This window comes from Entelurus aequoreus, linkage group LG15 (genome assembly GCF_033978785.1).
Source record: "Entelurus aequoreus isolate RoL-2023_Sb linkage group LG15, RoL_Eaeq_v1.1, whole genome shotgun sequence".
Lineage (NCBI taxonomy): Eukaryota > Metazoa > Chordata > Actinopteri > Syngnathiformes > Syngnathidae > Entelurus > Entelurus aequoreus.
The window spans coordinates 57786542-57804907 of record NC_084745.1 but is presented as its reverse complement, the minus strand read 5'-3'; the positions used below and the strand labels follow the sequence as shown (position 1 = coordinate 57804907).

Here is an 18366-nt window from a genome sequence, read left to right as displayed (position 1 = left end):
TGAGCCGTGCGACCACTGAGGGGCGCTGTGGTGCAGCCGTGAGTCTTGAGAGCAGGAAGAATGACAACTTTATTGGTTTTTCTTTAAAACAGAAAATAATTGAGGATGAGGATCGTCTTGCTCGCCTACAAAACGCTATCAAAAGTGCATTTGATACAAATAGCACAGTCTGGGGGGCGGGGCTTGCCGTCACATGGTCTAGTCCCTGGACTGGTAGAAGAGGATGTAGCCCGACTCGGAGTTCTTGGAGATCTCCGACGTCAGGCCGTAGAATTCCTCAATGGCCTGCGCCTCGATTTTCTGCCCAACAAAGTGAAAGTAATGGAGGTGTGCACCAAGGAGGGAGTGTGATGTGATGACGAAGTGAAAGTAAAGGAAGGAGTGTGATGTGATGACAAAGTGAAAGTAAAGGAGGGAGTGTGATGTGATGACAAAGTGAAAGTAAAGGAGGTGTGCACCAAGGAGGGAGTGTGATGTGATGACAAAGTGAAAGTAAAGGAGGGAGTGTGATGTGATGACAAAGTGAAAGTAAAGGAGGGAGTGTGATGTGATGACAAAGTGAAAGTAATGGAGGGAGTGTGATGTGATGACAAAGTGAAAGTAATGGAGGTGTGCACCAAGGAGGGAGTGTGATGTGATGACAAAGTGAAAGTAAAGGAGGGAGTGTGATGTGATGACAAAGTGAAAGTAAAGGAGGGAGTGTGATGTGATGACAAAGCGAAAGTAATGGAGGGAGTGTGATGTGATGACAAAGTGAAAGTAATGGAGGTGTGCACCAAGGAGGGAGTGTGATGTGATGACAAAGTGAAAGTAAAGGAGGGAGTGGGATGTGATGACAAAGTGAAAGTAAAGGAGGGAGTGGGATGTGATGACAAAGTGAAAGTAAAGGAGGGAGTGTGATGTGATGACAAAGTGAAAGTAAAGGAGGGAGTGTGATGTGATGACAAAGTGAAAGTAATGGAGGGAGTGTGATGTGATGACAAAGTGAAAGTAATGGAGGTGTGCACCAAGGAGGGAGTGTGATGTGATGACAAAGTGAAAGTAAAGGAGGGAGTGGGATGTGATGACAAAGTGAAAGTAAAGGAGGGAGTGGGATGTGATGACAAAGTGAAAGTAAAGGAGGGAGTGTGATGTGATGACAAAGTGAAAGTAATGGAGGTGTGCACCAAGGAGGGAGTGTGATGTGATGACAAAGTGAAAGTAAAGGAGGGAGTGGGATGTGATAACAAAGTGAAAGTAAAGGAGGGAGTGGGATGTGATGACAAAGTGAAAGTAAACGAGGGAGTGTGATGTGATGACAAAGTGAAAGTAAAGGAGGGAGTGTGATGTGATGACAAAGTGAAAGTAAAGGAAGGAGTGTGATGTGATGACAAAGTGAAAGTAAAGGAAGGAGTGTGATGTGATGACAAAGTGAAAGTAAAGGAAGGAGTGTGATGTGATGACAAACTGAAAGTAAAGGAGGGAGTGTGATGTGATGACAAAGTGAAAGTAAAGGAAGGAGTGTGATGTGATGACAAAGTGAAAGTAAAGGAGGGAGTGTGATGTGATGACAAAGTGAAAGTAAAGGAGGGAGTGTGATGTGATGACAAAGTGAAAGTAAAGGAAGGAGTGTGATGTGATGACAAAGTGAAAGTAAAGGAGGGAGTGTGATGTGATGACAAAGTGAAAGTAAAGGAGGGAGTGTGATGTGATGACAAAGTGAAAGTAAAGGAAGGAGTGTGATGTGATGACAAAGTGAAAGTAAAGGAAGGAGTGTGATGTGATGACAAAGTGAAAGTAAAGGAAGGAGTGTGATGTGATGACAAAGTGAAAGTGATGTGTGACTCACCTCCACGATGTCGTCGTCAAAGAGCAGCCAGAAGTCGTGACTCTTCACGATGGCGATGTAGTGACCTCGGTTAGGACCGCTGGGATGACAACATCACGTTAGTGCCTTCTCTCGCCTTCCTCACGCCCCAACTACACACACCTCCCACAATGCACCACCACGGCCACCAGGTCGTACAGACGCTCAGGGTTGGTGGCGTCGCCTGACGTGTTGAAGAGGCGGAGCTCCAGCGGGAAGACCACACGATAGGACAGCTTGGTGTAGCGCTGCAGCTGTTCCATGTACTTGAAACGCTTCAGGTGCAGAGCCAGGATCATAGGCAGCTTCTTCACACGCATCCTGACACACACACACACACACACACGTCAACAACAACATCCTGACACACACCAACAACATCCTGACACACACACACACACATGTCAACAACAACATCCTGACACACACCAACAACATCCTGACACACACACACACACACACACACACACACACACACACACACACACACACACACACACACACACACACACACACACACACACACACACACACACACACGTCAACAAAACATCCTGACACACACACACACACGTGTCAACAACAACATCCTGACACACACACACACACACACACATGTCAACAACAACATCCTGACACACACCAACAACATCCTGACACACACACACACACATGTCAACAACAACATCCTGACACACACCAACAACATCCTGACACACACACACACGCACACACACACACACACACACACACACACACACACACACACACACGTCAACAAAACATCCTGACACACACACACACACGTGTCAACAACAACATCCTGACACACACACACACACACACGTGTCAACAACATCCTGACACACACACACACATGTGTCAACAACAACATCCTGACACACACACACACACACACGTCAACAAAACATCCTGACACACACACACACACGTGTCAACAACAACATCCTGACACACACACACACACACGTGTCAACAACATCCTGACACACACACACACATGTGTCAACAACAACATCCTGACACACACACACACACGTGTCAACAACATCCTGACACACACACACACACGTGTCAACAACATCCTGATATACACACGCACACATGTCAACAACATCCTGTGACACACACAACAACAACATCCTGATACACAAACATGTTGACAACAAACATCCTGAGACACACACAGGTGTGTTGACAACACACATCCTGAGACACACACAGGTGTGTTGACACCACACATCCTGAGACACACACACACACAGGTGTGTTGACAACACACATCCTGAGACACACACACAGGTGTGTTGACAACACACATCCTGAGACACACCCACACAAGTGTGTTGACACCACACATCCTGAGACACACACAGGTGTGTTGACAACACACATCCTGAGACACACACAGGTGTGTTGACAACACACATCCTGAGACACACACACAGGTGTGTCGACAACATACATCCTGAGACACACACACACAGGTGTGTTGACAACACACATCCTGAGACACACACACACACACGTGTGTTGACAACACACATCCTGAGACACACACAGGTGTGTTGACAACACACATCCTGAGACACACACACACAGGTGTGTTGACAACACACATCCTGAGACACACACAGGTGTGTTGACAACATACATCCTGAGACACACACAGGTGTGTTGACAACACACATCCTGAGACACACACAAGTGTGTTGACAACACACATCCTGAGACACACACACACACACACAGGCGTGTTGACAACACACATCCTGAGACCCACACACACAGGTGTGTTGACAACACACATCCTGAGACACACACACACAGGTGTGTTGACACCACACATCCTGAGACCCACACACACAGGTGTGTTGACAACACACATCCTGAGACACACACACACGTGTGTTGACAACACACATCCTGAGACACACACAGGTGTGTTGACAACACACATCCTGAGACCCACACACACAGGTGTGTTGACAACATACATCCTGAGACACACACACACAGGTGTGTTGACACCACACATCCTGAGACCCACACACACAGGTGTGTTGACAACACACATCCTGAGACACACACACACAGGTGTGTTGACAACACACATCCTGAGACACACACACACAGGTGTGTTGACAACACACATCCTGAGACCCACACACAGGTGTGTTGACAACACACATCCTGAGACACACACACACAGGTGTGTTGACACCACACATCCTGAGACCCACACACACAGGTGTGTCGACAACACACATCCTGAGACCCACACACACAGGTGTGTTGACAACATACATCCTGAGACACACACACACAGGTGTGTTGACACCACACATCCTGAGACCCACACACACAGGTGTGTTGACACCACACATCCTGAGACACACACACACAGGTGTGTTGACAACACACATCCTGAGACACACACACACAGGTGTGTTGACAACACACATCCTGAGACCCACACACAGGTGTGTTGACAACACACATCCTGAGACACACACACACAGGTGTGTTGACACCACACATCCTGAGACCCACACACACAGGTGTGTCGACAACACACATCCTGAGACACACACACACAGGTGTGTTGACAACACACATCCTGAGACACACACACAGGTGTGTCGACAACACACATCCTGAGACCCACACACACAGGTGTGTCGACAACACACATCCTGAGACACACACACACACAGGTGTGTTGACAACACACATCCTGAGACACACACACACAGGTGTGTTGACAACACACATCCTGAGACACACACACAGGTGTGTCGACAACACACATCCTGAGACCCACACACACAGGTGTGTCGACAACACACATCCTGAGACACACACACACACAGGTGTGTTGACAACACACATCCTGAGACACACACACACAGGTGTGTTGACAACACAGTTAGTGTAAGCAAACTAAGTCATCACTCACCTCTTGTGTGCCTCCTGCTTGCTGCGACATTCCTCACAGAAGTACTTGTACTCACTACACAATGTCTCAGTGTTGCTGAAGCCTCTGTGAAAACACACAACATGAAACACACACAGTGTTGGACACGACACACACACACACACACACACACACACACACACACACACAGTGTTGGATAGGAGACACACACAAGATGAAAACACACACACAGTGTTGGATATGACACACACACACACACAGTGTTGGATAGGAGACACACAAGATGAAAACACACACACTTGGTGTTGGATAGGAGACTCACACAAGATGAGTTACCTGAGGCAGTGTGTGATGGAGGTGTTTTGTTCCACATCCACAGAAAGATCTAGAAAGTCCTCATCTTTGCTGCTGATCTGTCAGAGACAGGAAGAGGAAGAGGAAAGCATGACATGACACTCCAGACCTTTAGGGGGCAGCCATGGACAATATAAGCACAACATTCTCACATATTTATTATGTTCTTGTCTTGTTTGCATTTGACTCATACTTGCCAACCCTCCCGTTTTTAGCGATTCAGCGCCTCTCCCGACAACCTCCCGGCAGAGATTTTCTCCCGACAAACTCCCGGTATTCAGCCGGAGCTGGAGGCCACGCCCCCTCCAGCTCAATGCGGACCTGAGACTGAGTGGGGACAGCCTGTTCTCACGTCCGCTTTCCCACAATATAAACAGCTTGCCTGCCCAAAGACGTCATAACATCTAGGGCTTTTATAGAGTGCACAACTGCGCACACAACAAGGAGACGAAGCAGAAGAACGAGGAAATTACAGACATGGCGGCCGAAATGATATACTCATCATGAACGGAGAAGTTAAACAGGACAATACTGCCATCTAATGGATAGCCACTGGAACACTGAAATTCAAGTATTTTTATTTTTTTTCTATGTAAATAAAATTTAAAAAACAAAATATATATATATATATATAGCTAGAATTCACTGAAAGTCAAGTATTTCATACATATATATATATATATGAAATATATATGAAATACTCGAGTTCTAGCTGTAAATAACCACGCCCCCAACCACGCCCCCCCCACCACCTCCTGATATTGGAGGTCTGAAGGTTGGCAAGTATGATTTGACTTGATGAGCTGTTGTTGCATTCATGTTAGGATGGGAGAGAGAGACAAGAGAAGGAAGACAGAGGGCATTGAGGGGACAATGTGAGGGGATAAGAGAGACAAGAGAAAGAAGACAGAGGGCATTGAGGGGACAATGTGAGGGGATAAGAGAGACAAGAGAAGGAAGACAGAGGGCATTGAGGGGACAATGTGAGGGGATAAGAGAGACAAGAGAAGGAAGACAGAGGGCATTGAGGGGACAATGTGAGGGGATAAGAGAGAGACAACAACAACATCAAATACAATATGTACAAATATGATGGTAAAAGTGATATCAGAGAAGCAGTTAGTGAAGTAAATATTAATAACACAGAAATGACAATCAACATTAATACACTACAAATGGATCAATACAAATACCAATAGTATTATTGATAATGAATAATAATAACTTTTTATGATCAACAATACAATTGTTTCAAATGCAACAATACATATATGTCATGATACATTTAAATACAAAAGAAAGCAGATCAATGGAGCCAACTGTATTAACCTTGTAGATTGTTACAGTAACAATAGGTTCAGCTTTGTCAGTGTGTTACCCAGTTTACCCTAGGGCAACAACGTTAATATATGTTTGAGGAAACCTGATTATGTGCATGTATGTATATGTACTTGTATATGTACAGTGTGTGTATATGTATGTTTGTACAGTGAATGTATATGTACAGTGAATGTATATGTACAGTATGTGTATATGTATGTTTGTACAGTGAATGTATATGTATGTTTGTATGTACAGTATGTGTATACATACATTGTATGTATGTACATGTACATCCATGTGTACTGTACATACTGTATGTATGTACAGTAAGATGTTTTGTTGTAGCTCTACAGTCTGTGCTAGCTCACTAAGGGCCGTAAAGGTTGTTACCGTTTCACAGGTGAGGCAGCGTGTCTCGTTGGTGAGCGTGCCCTGGAAGATGTCATGCACCCAGGTGGTGTGGTGAGTGGTGTTGTTGTTCTGAGAGTCTGAGGTGCCGTTGGCCAGGCGGCCATTAGTCTTGTCCTGCTTCCTTTCCTCCTGCAGCAGGTCAGCGATGGTGTTGAGAAGGTAGTTGAGGAACTCATGTGCGTCCTGCTGCATGTAGTTGTCAAACAACTCTGTACAGCACAACAACATGTTGTCAAACACTTCTATACTAATACTGCTGCACGTAGTTGTCAAACACTTCTATACTAATACTGCTGCACGTAGTTGTCAAACACTTCTATACTAATACTGCTGCACGTAGTTGTCAAACACTTCTATACTAATACTGCTGCACGTAGTTGTCAAACACTTCTATACTAATACTGCTGCACGTAGTTGTCAAACACTTCTATACTAATACTGCTGCACGTAGTTGTCAAACACTTCTATACTAATACTGCTGCACGTAGTTGTCAAACACTTCTATACTAATACTGCTGCACGTAGTTGTCAAACACTTCTATACTAATACTGCTGCATGTAGTTGTCAAACACTTCTATACTAATACTGCTGCACGTAGTTGTCAAACACTTCTATACTAATACTGCTGCGTGTAGTTGTCAAACACTTCTATACTAATACTGCTGCACGTAGTTGTCAAACACTTCTATACTAATACTGCTGCACGTAGTTGTCAAACACTTCTATACTAATACTGCTGCACGTAGTTGTCAAACACTTCTATACTAATACTGCTGCGTGTAGTTGTCAAACACTTCTATACTAATACTGCTGCACGTAGTTGTCAAACACTTCTATACTAATACTGCTGCACGTAGTTGTCAAACACTTCTATACTAATACTGCTGCATGTAGTTGTCAAACACTTCTATACTAATACTGCTGCACGTAGTTGTCAAACACTTCTATACTAATACTGCTGCACGTAGTTGTCAAACACTTCTATACTAATACTGCTGCACGTAGTTGTCAAACACTTCTATACTAATACTGCTGCACGTAGTTGTCAAACACTTCTATACTAATACTGCTGCACGTAGTTGTCAAACACTTCTATACTAATACTGCTGCGTGTAGTTGTCAAACACTTCTATACTAATACTGCTGCACGTAGTTGTCAAACACTTCTATACTAATACTGCTGCACGTAGTTGTCAAACACTTCTATACTAATACTGCTGCACGTAGTTGTCAAACACTTCTATACTAATACTGCTGCACGTAGTTGTCAAACACTTCTATACTAATACTGCTGCACGTAGTTGTCAAACACTTCTATACTAATACTGCTGCACGTAGTTGTCAAACACTTCTATACTAATACTGCTGCACGTAGTTGTCAAACACTTCTATACTAATACTGCTGCACGTAATTGTCAAACACTTCTATACTAATACTGCTGCACGTAGTTGTCAAACACTTCTATACTAATACTGCTGCACGTAGTTGTCAAACACTTCTATACTAATACTGCTGCACGTAGTTGTCAAACACTTCTATACTAATACTGCTGCACGTAGTTGTCAAACACTTCTATACTAATACTGCTGCGTGTAGTTGTCAAACACTTCTATACTAATACTGCTGCACGTAGTTGTCAAACACTTCTATACTAATACTGCTGCACGTAGTTGTCAAACACTTCTATACTAATACTGCTGCACGTAGTTGTCAAACACTTCTATACTAATACTGCTGCACGTAGTTGTCAAACACTTCTATACTAATACTGCTGCATGTAGTTGTCAAACACTTCTATACTAATACTGCTGCACGTAGTTGTCAAACACTTCTATACTAATACTGCTGCATGTAGTTGTCAAACACTTCTATACTAATACTGCTGCACGTAGTTGTCAAACACTTCTATACTAATACTGCTGCATGTAGTTGTCAAACACTTCTATACTAATACTGCTGCATGTAGTTGTCAAACACTTCTATACTAATACTGCTGCATGTAGTTGTCAAACACTTCTATACTAATACTGCTGCACGTAGTTGTCAAACACTTCTATACTAATACTGCTGCACGTAGTTGTCAAACACTTCTATACTAATACTGCTGCACGTAGTTGTCAAACACTTCTATACTAATACTGCTGCACGTAGTTGTCAAACACTTCTATACTAATACTGCTGCACGTAGTTGTCAAACACTTCTATACTAATACTGCTGCACGTAGTTGTCAAACACTTCTATACTAATACTGCTGCACGTAGTTGTCAAACACTTCTATACTAATACTGCTGCACGTAGTTGTCAAACACTTCTATACTAATACTGCTGCACGTAGTTGTCAAACACTTCTATACTAATACTGCTGCATGTAGTTGTCAAACACTTCTATACTAATACTGCTGCACGTAGTTGTCAAACACTTCTATACTAATACTGCTGCACGTAGTTGTCAAACACTTCTATACTAATACTGCTGCACGTAGTTGTCAAACACTTCTATACTAATACTGCTGCATGTAGTTGTCAAACACTTCTATACTAATACTGCTGCACGTAGTTGTCAAACACTTCTATACTAATACTGCTGCACGTAGTTGTCAAACACTTCTATACTAATACTGCTGCACGTAGTTGTCAAACACTTCTATACTAATACTGCTGCACGTAGTTGTCAAACACTTCTATACTAATACTGCTGCATGTAGTTGTCAAACACTTCTATACTAATACTGCTGCACGTAGTTGTCAAACACTTCTATACTAATACTGCTGCATGTAGTTGTCAAACACTTCTATACTAATACTGCTGCACGTAGTTGTCAAACAACTCTGTACAGCATGAAGTAGTAAATCACAAAAAATGATTCCCGGGCACGGCACCACTGCTGCCCACTGCTCCCCTCACCTCCCAGGGGGTGATCAAGGGTACGGGTCAAATGCAGAGGACAAATTTCACCACACCTAGTGTGTGTGTGACAATCATTGATACTTTAACTTACAAGTGTTAGGGGCCACCTCACCACTCCATGAAGTATTACAAGTGTTAGGGGCCACCTCACCACTACATGAAGTACTACACTTACAAGTGTTAGGGGCCACCTCACCACTACATGAAGTACTACACTTACAAGTGTTAGGGGCCACCTCACCACTACATGAAGTACTACAAGTGTTAGGGGCCACCTCACCACTACATGAAGTACTACAAGTGTTAGGGGCCACCTCACCACTACATGAAGTACTACACTTACAAGTGTTAGGGGCCACCTCACCACTACATGAAGTACTACAAGTGTTAGGGGCCACCTCACCACTACATGAAGTACTACAAGTGTTAGGGGCCACCTCACCACTACATGAAGTACTACAAGTGTTAGGGGCCACCTCACCACTACATGAAGTACTACACTTACAAGTGTTAGGGGCCACCTCACCACTACATGAAGTATTACAAGTGTTAGGGGCCACCTCACCACTACATGAAGTACTACAAGTGTTAGGGGCCACCTCACCACTACATGAAGTATTACAAGTGTTAGGGGCCACCTCACCACTACATGAAGTACTACAAGTGTTAGGGGCCACCTCACCACTACATGAAGTATTACAAGTGTTAGGGGCCACCTCACCACTACATGAAGTACTACAAGTGTTAGGGGCCACCTCACCACTACATGAAGTACTACAAGTGTTAGGGGCCACCTCACCACTACATGAAGTATTACAAGTGTCAGGGGCCACCTCACCACTACATGAAGTACTACAAGTGTTAGGGGCCACCTCACCACTACATGAAGTACTACAAGTGTTAGGGGCCACCTCACCACTACATGAAGTATTACAAGTGTTAGGGGCCACCTCACCACTACATGAAGTACTACAAGTGTTAGGGGCCACCTCACCACTACATGAAGTACTACACTTACAAGTGTTAGGGGCCACCTCACCACTACATGAAGTATTACAAGTGTTAGGGGCCACCTCACCACTACATGAAGTACTACAAGTGTTAGGGTCCACCTCACCACTACATGAAGTAGTACACTTACAAGTGTCAGCGGCCACCTCACCACCACATGAAGTACTACAAGTGTCAGGGGCCACCTCAGCACTACATGAAGTAGTACACTTACAAGTGTTGGGGGCCACCTCAGCACTACATGAAGTACTACACTTACAAGTGTCAAGGGCCCCCTCAGCACTACATGAAGAACTATACTTACAAGTGTTAGGGGCCACCTCACCACTACATGAAGTACTACAAGTGTCAGGGGCCACCTCAGCACTACATGAAGTATTACACTTACAAGTGTTGGGGGCCACCTCAGCACTACATGAAGTAGTACACTTACAAGTGTTGGGGGCCACCTCAGCACTACATGAAGTACTACACTTACAAGTGTCAAGGGCCACCTCAGCACTACACGAAGAACTATACTTACAAGTGTTAGGGGCCACCTCACCACTACATGAAGTACTACAAGTGTCAGGGGCCACCTCACCACTACATGAAGTAGTAGACTTCATAGTGTCAGGGGCCACGTCAGCACTACATGAAATACTACACTTACAAGTGTTAGGGTCCACCTCCCCACCACATGAAGTAGTACAAGTGTCAGGGGCCACGTCAGCACTACATGAAGTAGTACAAGTGTCAGGGGCCACGTCAGCACTACATGAAGTAGTACAAGTGTCAGGGGCCACGTCAGCACTACATGAAGTAGTACAAGTGTCAGGGGCCACGTCAGTACTACATGAAGTAGTACAAGTGTCAGGGGCCACGTCAGCACTACATGAAGTAGTACAAGTGTCAGGGGCCACGTCAGCACTACATGAAGTAGTACAAGTGTCAGGGGCCACGTCAGCACTACATGAAGTAGTACAAGTGTCAGGGGCCACGTCAGCACTACATGAAGTAGTACAAGTGTCAGGGGCCACGTCAGCACTACATGAAGTAGTACAAGTGTCAGGGGCCACGTCAGCACTACATGAAGTAGTACAAGTGTCAGGGGCCACGTCAGCACTACATGAAGTAGTACAAGTGTCAGGGGCCACGTCAGCACTACATGAAGTAGTACAAGTGTCAGGGGCCACGTCAGCACTACATGAAGTACTACAAGTGTCAGGGGCCACGTCAGCACTACATGAAGTAGTACAAGTGTCAGGGGCCACGTCAGCACTACATGAAGTAGTACAAGTGTCAGGGGCCACGTCAGCACTACATGAAGTAGTACAAGTGTCAGGGGCCACGTCAGCACTACATGAAGTAGTACAAGTGTCAGGGGCCACGTCAGCACTACATGAAGTAGTACAAGTGTCAGGGGCCACGTCAGCACTACATGAAGTAGTACAAGTGTCAGGGGCCACGTCAGCACTACATGAAGTAGTACAAGTGTCAGGGGCCACGTCAGCACTACATGAAGTAGTACAAGTGTCAGGGGCCACGTCAGCACTACATGAAGTAGTACAAGTGTCAGGGGCCACGTCAGCACTACATGAAGTACTACACTTACAAGTGTTGGGGGCCACCTCAGCACTACATGAAGTACTACACTTACAAGTGTCAAGGGCCCCCTCAGCACTACATGAAGAACTATACTTACAAGTGTTAGGGGCCACCTCACCACTACATGAAGTACTACAAGTGTCAGGGGCCACCTCAGCACTACATGAAGTATTACACTTACAAGTGTTGGGGGCCACCTCAGCACTACATGAAGTAGTACACTTACAAGTGTTGGGGGCCACCTCAGCACTACATGAAGTACTACACTTACAAGTGTCAAGGGCCACCTCAGCACTACACGAAGAACTATACTTACAAGTGTTAGGGGCCACCTCACCACTACATGAAGTACTACAAGTGTCAGGGGCCACCTCACCACTACATGAAGTAGTAGACTTCATAGTGTCAGGGGCCACGTCAGCACTACATGAAATACTACACTTACAAGTGTTAGGGTCCACCTCCCCACCACATGAAGTAGTACAAGTGTCAGGGGCCACGTCAGCACTACATGAAGTAGTACAAGTGTCAGGGGCCACGTCAGCACTACATGAAGTAGTACAAGTGTCAGGGGCCACGTCAGCACTACATGAAGTAGTACAAGTGTCAGGGGCCACGTCAGTACTACATGAAGTAGTACAAGTGTCAGGGGCCACGTCAGCACTACATGAAGTAGTACAAGTGTCAGGGGCCACGTCAGCACTACATGAAGTAGTACAAGTGTCAGGGGCCACGTCAGCACTACATGAAGTAGTACAAGTGTCAGGGGCCACGTCAGCACTACATGAAGTAGTACAAGTGTCAGGGGCCACGTCAGCACTACATGAAGTAGTACAAGTGTCAGGGGCCACGTCAGCACTACATGAAGTAGTACAAGTGTCAGGGGCCACGTCAGCACTACATGAAGTAGTACAAGTGTCAGGGGCCACGTCAGCACTACATGAAGTAGTACAAGTGTCAGGGGCCACGTCAGCACTACATGAAGTACTACAAGTGTCAGGGGCCACGTCAGCACTACATGAAGTAGTACAAGTGTCAGGGGCCACGTCAGCACTACATGAAGTAGTACAAGTGTCAGGGGCCACGTCAGCACTACATGAAGTAGTACAAGTGTCAGGGGCCACGTCAGCACTACATGAAGTAGTACAAGTGTCAGGGGCCACGTCAGCACTACATGAAGTAGTACAAGTGTCAGGGGCCACGTCAGCACTACATGAAGTAGTACAAGTGTCAGGGGCCACGTCAGCACTACATGAAGTAGTACAAGTGTCAGGGGCCACGTCAGCACTACATGAAGTAGTACAAGTGTCAGGGGCCACGTCAGCACTACATGAAGTAGTACAAGTGTCAGGGGCCACGTCAGCACTACATGAAGTAGTACAAGTGTCAGGGGCCACGTCAGCACTACATGAAGTGGAACAAGTGTCAGGGGCCACGTCAGCACTACATGAAGTAGTACAAGTGTCAGGGGCCACGTCAGCAGTACATGAAGTAGTACAAGTGTCAGGGGCCACGTCAGCACTACATGAAGTAGTACAAGTGTCAGGGGCCACGTCAGTAGTAGACTTCCCACTGACCGTTCTCCTTGCGAAGGCGGGTGATGAACTTCTTGGGCGGGATGACGCCCACCTTCTTCTTCTGGGTGGCGATGCTGTGGAAGAGGTCTGCCAGGCAGCTGAGCAGGTTCTCCTTCCTCCTGGGCTGGCTGCGGTAGGCCAGGATCTTCTCCCGGAAGGGCCGGCAGAAATAGAGCGCCTGCAGCACTGAGTTGCAGTAGCAGGTGTTGCCGAACTGAAAGCGGTGGTGAGATTGTGAGTACAAACAAGCCACACCTACGGACATCTTGTCTTTGGTACCCACGTTGACCAGGCCAAAGTAGTGCTCGTTGACCGGGAACTGCTCGGCTCCAATCTCTTTCTCCAGAGCGGAGGCATTGATACCCTGTGGGAGCACATCACGTCAGCGGCTGTCCCATAACCACTACATCATCTAGTGTGTACTAAAGTCAACACATGACCACTACATCATCTAGTGTGTACTAAAGTCAACACATAACCACTACATCATCTAGTGTGTACTAAAGTCAACACATAACCACTACATCATCTAGTGTGTACTAAAGTCAACACATAACCACTACATCATCTAGTGTGTACTAAAGTCAACACATGACCACTACATCATCTAGTGTGTACTAAAGTCAACACATAACCACTACATCATCTAGTGTGTACTAAAGTCAACACATAACCACTACATCATCTAGTGTGTACTAAAGTCAACACATAACCACTACATCATCTAGTGTGTACTAAAGTCAACACATGACCACTACATCATCTAGTGTGTACTAAAGTCAACACATAACCACTACATCATCTAGTGTGTACTAAAGTCAACACATAACCACTACATCATCTAGTGTGTACTAAAGTCAACACATAACCACTACATCATCTAGTGTGTACTAAAGTCAACACATTACCACTACATCATCTAGTGTGTACTAAAGTCAACACATAACCACTACATCATCTAGTGTGTACTAAAGTCAACACATAACCACTACATCATCTAGTGTGTACTAAAGTCAACACATAACCACTACATCGTCTAGTGTGTACTAAAGTCAACACATAACCACTACATCATCTAGTGTGTACTAAAGTCAACACATAACCACTACATCGTCTAGTGTGTACTAAAGTCAACACATTACCACTACATCATCTAGTGTGTACTAAAGTCAACACATAACCACTACATCATCTAGTGTGTACTAAAGTCAACACATAACCACTACATCGTCTAGTGTGTACTAAAGTCAACACATAACCACTACATCGTCTAGTGTGTACTAAAGTCAACACATAACCACTACATCGTCTAGTGTGTACTAAAGTCAACACATAACCACTACATCATCTAGTGTGTACTAAAGTCAACACATAACCACTACATTGTCTAGTGTGTACTAAAGTCAACACATAACCACTACATCATCTAGTGTGTACTAAAGTCAACACATAACCACTACATCATCTAGTGTGTACTAAAGTCAACACATAACCACTACATCATCTAGTGTGTACTAAAGTCAACACATAACCACTACATCGTCTAGTGTGTACTAAAGTCAACACATAACCACTACATCATCTAGTGTGTACTAAAGTCAACACATAACCACTACATCGTCTAGTGTGTACTAAAGTCAACACATAACCACTACATCATCTAGTGTGTACTAAAGTCAACACATAACCACTACATCATCTAGTGTGTACTAAAGTCAACACATAACCACTACATCGTCTAGTGTGTACTAAAGTCAACACATAACCACTACATCATCTAGTGTGTACTAAAGTCAACACATAACCACTACATCATCTAGTGTGTACTAAAGTCAACACATAACCACTACATCATCTAGTGTGTACTAAAGTCAACACATAACCACTACATCATCTAGTGTGTACTAAAGTCAACACATAACCACTACATCTAGTGTGTACTAAATTCAACACATAACCACTACATCTAGTGTGTACTAAAGTCAACACATAACCACTACATCGTCTAGTGTGTACTAAAGTCAACACATAACCACTACATCATCTAGTGTGTACTAAAGTCAACACATAACCACTACATCGTCTAGTGTGTACTAAAGTCAACACATAACCACTACATCGTCTAGTGTGTACTAAAGTCAACACATAACCACTACATCATCTAGTGTGTACTAAAGTCAACACATAACCACTACATCTAGTGTGTACTAAAGTCAACACATAAGCACTACATCTAGTGTGTACTAAAGTCAACACATAACCACTACATCGTCTAGTGTGTACTAAAGTCAACACCGCTGCTTGGTATTCTCAGTGTCCTTTTTGTATTGAAATGAAAAAGAAAAGTCTGTGAAGACAACAACAATAAGAGTATAAAAGAGTATGAATAAGAGTATAAAAAAGGGAAAAGGAAGGCCATCAAGGCCACCATGGAGGCAGCAGAGAGAGCCTCTAGATGGCTTTGGATCAGGACGAGCAAACAGTGCTACTGGGACACAAGCTGGGGTCTGATCAACCCTGGCTGGGTCACCTGAGGGAGGGGGTATGATGTTGAAAGACACCAAAGGGCATATCACTGATGATGTGTCCCAGTGCATCTGAGGATGTATCTTACAATCAATATCTGCTTCCTTGACTACTGAAGACAACACATCAGTCAATGTCTAATAGAAAAGATCTGGCCTGCATAGAAACACCAAGTTAGTGACGTGTCAGGGAGGTTTATTCACATTTATTATCATTGACTTCACTTTGTGGCAGGAATTAAGGAGGAAAGCAGCTGCCATGAGTGATTCTGGACAATATTACGATGCTTTTCTTCAATGTTAAGGTGACTTTTGCTCAAAAGTAGAAGTATAAGAGGACAAGTATGTAGAATATTCAAAGTATGAGAGGACAAGTATGTGGAATATTCAAAGTATGAGAGGACAAGTATGTGGAATATTCAAAGTATGAGAGGACAAGTATGTGGAATATTCAAAGTATGAGATGACAATTATGTGGAATATTCAAAGTATGAGAGGACAAGTATGTGGAATATTCAACGTATGAGAGGACAAGTATGTGGAATATTCAAAGTATGAGAGGACAAGTATGTGGAATATTCAAAGTATGAGAGGACAAGTATGTGGAATATTCAACGTATGATAGGACAAGTATGTGGAATATTCAAAGAATGAGAGGACAAGTATGTAGAATATTCAAAGTATGAGAGGACAAGTATGTGGAATATTCAAAGTATGAGAGGACAAGTATGTGGAATATTCAAAGTATGAGAGGACAATTATGTGGAATATTCAAAGTATGAGAGGACAAGTATGTGGAATATTCAACGTATGAGAGGACAAGTATGTGGAATATTCAAAGTATGAGAGGACAAGTATGTGGAATATTCAACGTATGATAGGACAAGTATGTGGAATATTCAAAGTATGAGAGGACAAGTATGTGGAATATTCAAAGTATGAGAGGACAAGTATGTGGAATATTCAAAGTATGAGAGGACAAGTATGTGGAATATTCAAAGTATGAGAGGACAAGTATGTGGAATATTCAAAGTATGAGAGGACAATTATGTGGAATATTCAAAGTATGAGAGGACAAGTATGTAGCATGGTTAGCATACATGCTGCAATCTGAAAGCGCTACTGCTGGCACACTAAATAAAGAGTTAGTTCACTCACCATGGTAGAAAAAGAGGCCAATTTGGACACTGTCATTAGGATTTCCATTCAGCTGGCGCCATCTTCCAGCACGTTCTCCCCGGGTGACGGCACCATAGCACCGCTAGGCTAAACCCAGCTAAGCTAGCATTCACTTCCGGACTTGTCAAAACACATTGGATATTAAAGTTAGTTTATCCGTCATTTGGCATGGCACAACTCCAACATGAACAGATTACGTGCATGCTGTCAATGAGGTGACGATAGCAACGTTCCATAACGCGAACATGTCATCAAAAAAAACCCTGAACTATTACGCATGCGTGTCAGTGAAGTGATGGCAGCTAACTTTTTTTTAACCAAATAAAATACAAATATATATATACTGTTATATACATGTATACATCATTAAAATGACGACTAGGAAACACATTTTAATTTGTTCATATCCTACTTGGGCTTGGGCCATAAAAAAATGGTTACCGCTCAAATCCGACTTAGAATCAGTTCACGTTCCCATGTTGAGGTGCGCTTTACAGGCGATAAACTGATTCTGGGTCAGCCACTCAGCTTCAATTGCTTTTTCTTCAGGCAATGTATTAGGCAGCCTCACCGTCGATGGCTTTTTCTTCCAGGCAATGTATTAGGTAGCGTCACCGTCAATGGTTTTTTCTTCAGGCAATGTAGTAGGCAGCCTCACCATAGACATCTTCTGGGTACGCAGC

General features: G+C 44.0%; 1 protein-coding gene across 1 annotated transcript; it reads right to left on the bottom strand.

The window, feature by feature from the left end:
• Positions 1-51: 51 nt before the first annotated feature.
• usp12a (ubiquitin specific peptidase 12a) lies at positions 52-18131 on the bottom strand. The gene is made up of 9 exons (XM_062021855.1): positions 17663-18131; positions 14263-14343; positions 13980-14193; positions 6873-7102; positions 5142-5218; positions 4827-4910; positions 1970-2167; positions 1829-1907; positions 52-300 (listed from the first exon to the last, which is right to left on the bottom strand). The coding sequence occupies exons 1-9, from the start codon at positions 17708-17710 to the stop codon at positions 199-201; spliced, it is 1113 nt and encodes a 370-aa protein (XP_061877839.1). The 5' UTR covers positions 17711-18131; the 3' UTR covers positions 52-198.
• Positions 18132-18366: the final 235 nt, after the last annotated feature.

Bases quoted from the DNA above. Each gene is read 5' to 3' on its own strand.
- usp12a (XM_062021855.1), bottom strand. From the start codon at position 17,710: ATGGAAATCCTAATGACAGTGTCCAAATTGGCCTCTTTTTCTACCATG. The intron at 1,908-1,969 runs GTGTGTGTAGTT...TTGTCATCCCAG, and splicing joins GTGGTGGTGCATTGTGGGAG to CGGTCCTAACCGAGGTCACT. The intron at 301-1,828 runs GTGAGTCACACA...TTTGTTGGGCAG, and splicing joins TTGACGACGACATCGTGGAG to AAAATCGAGGCGCAGGCCAT.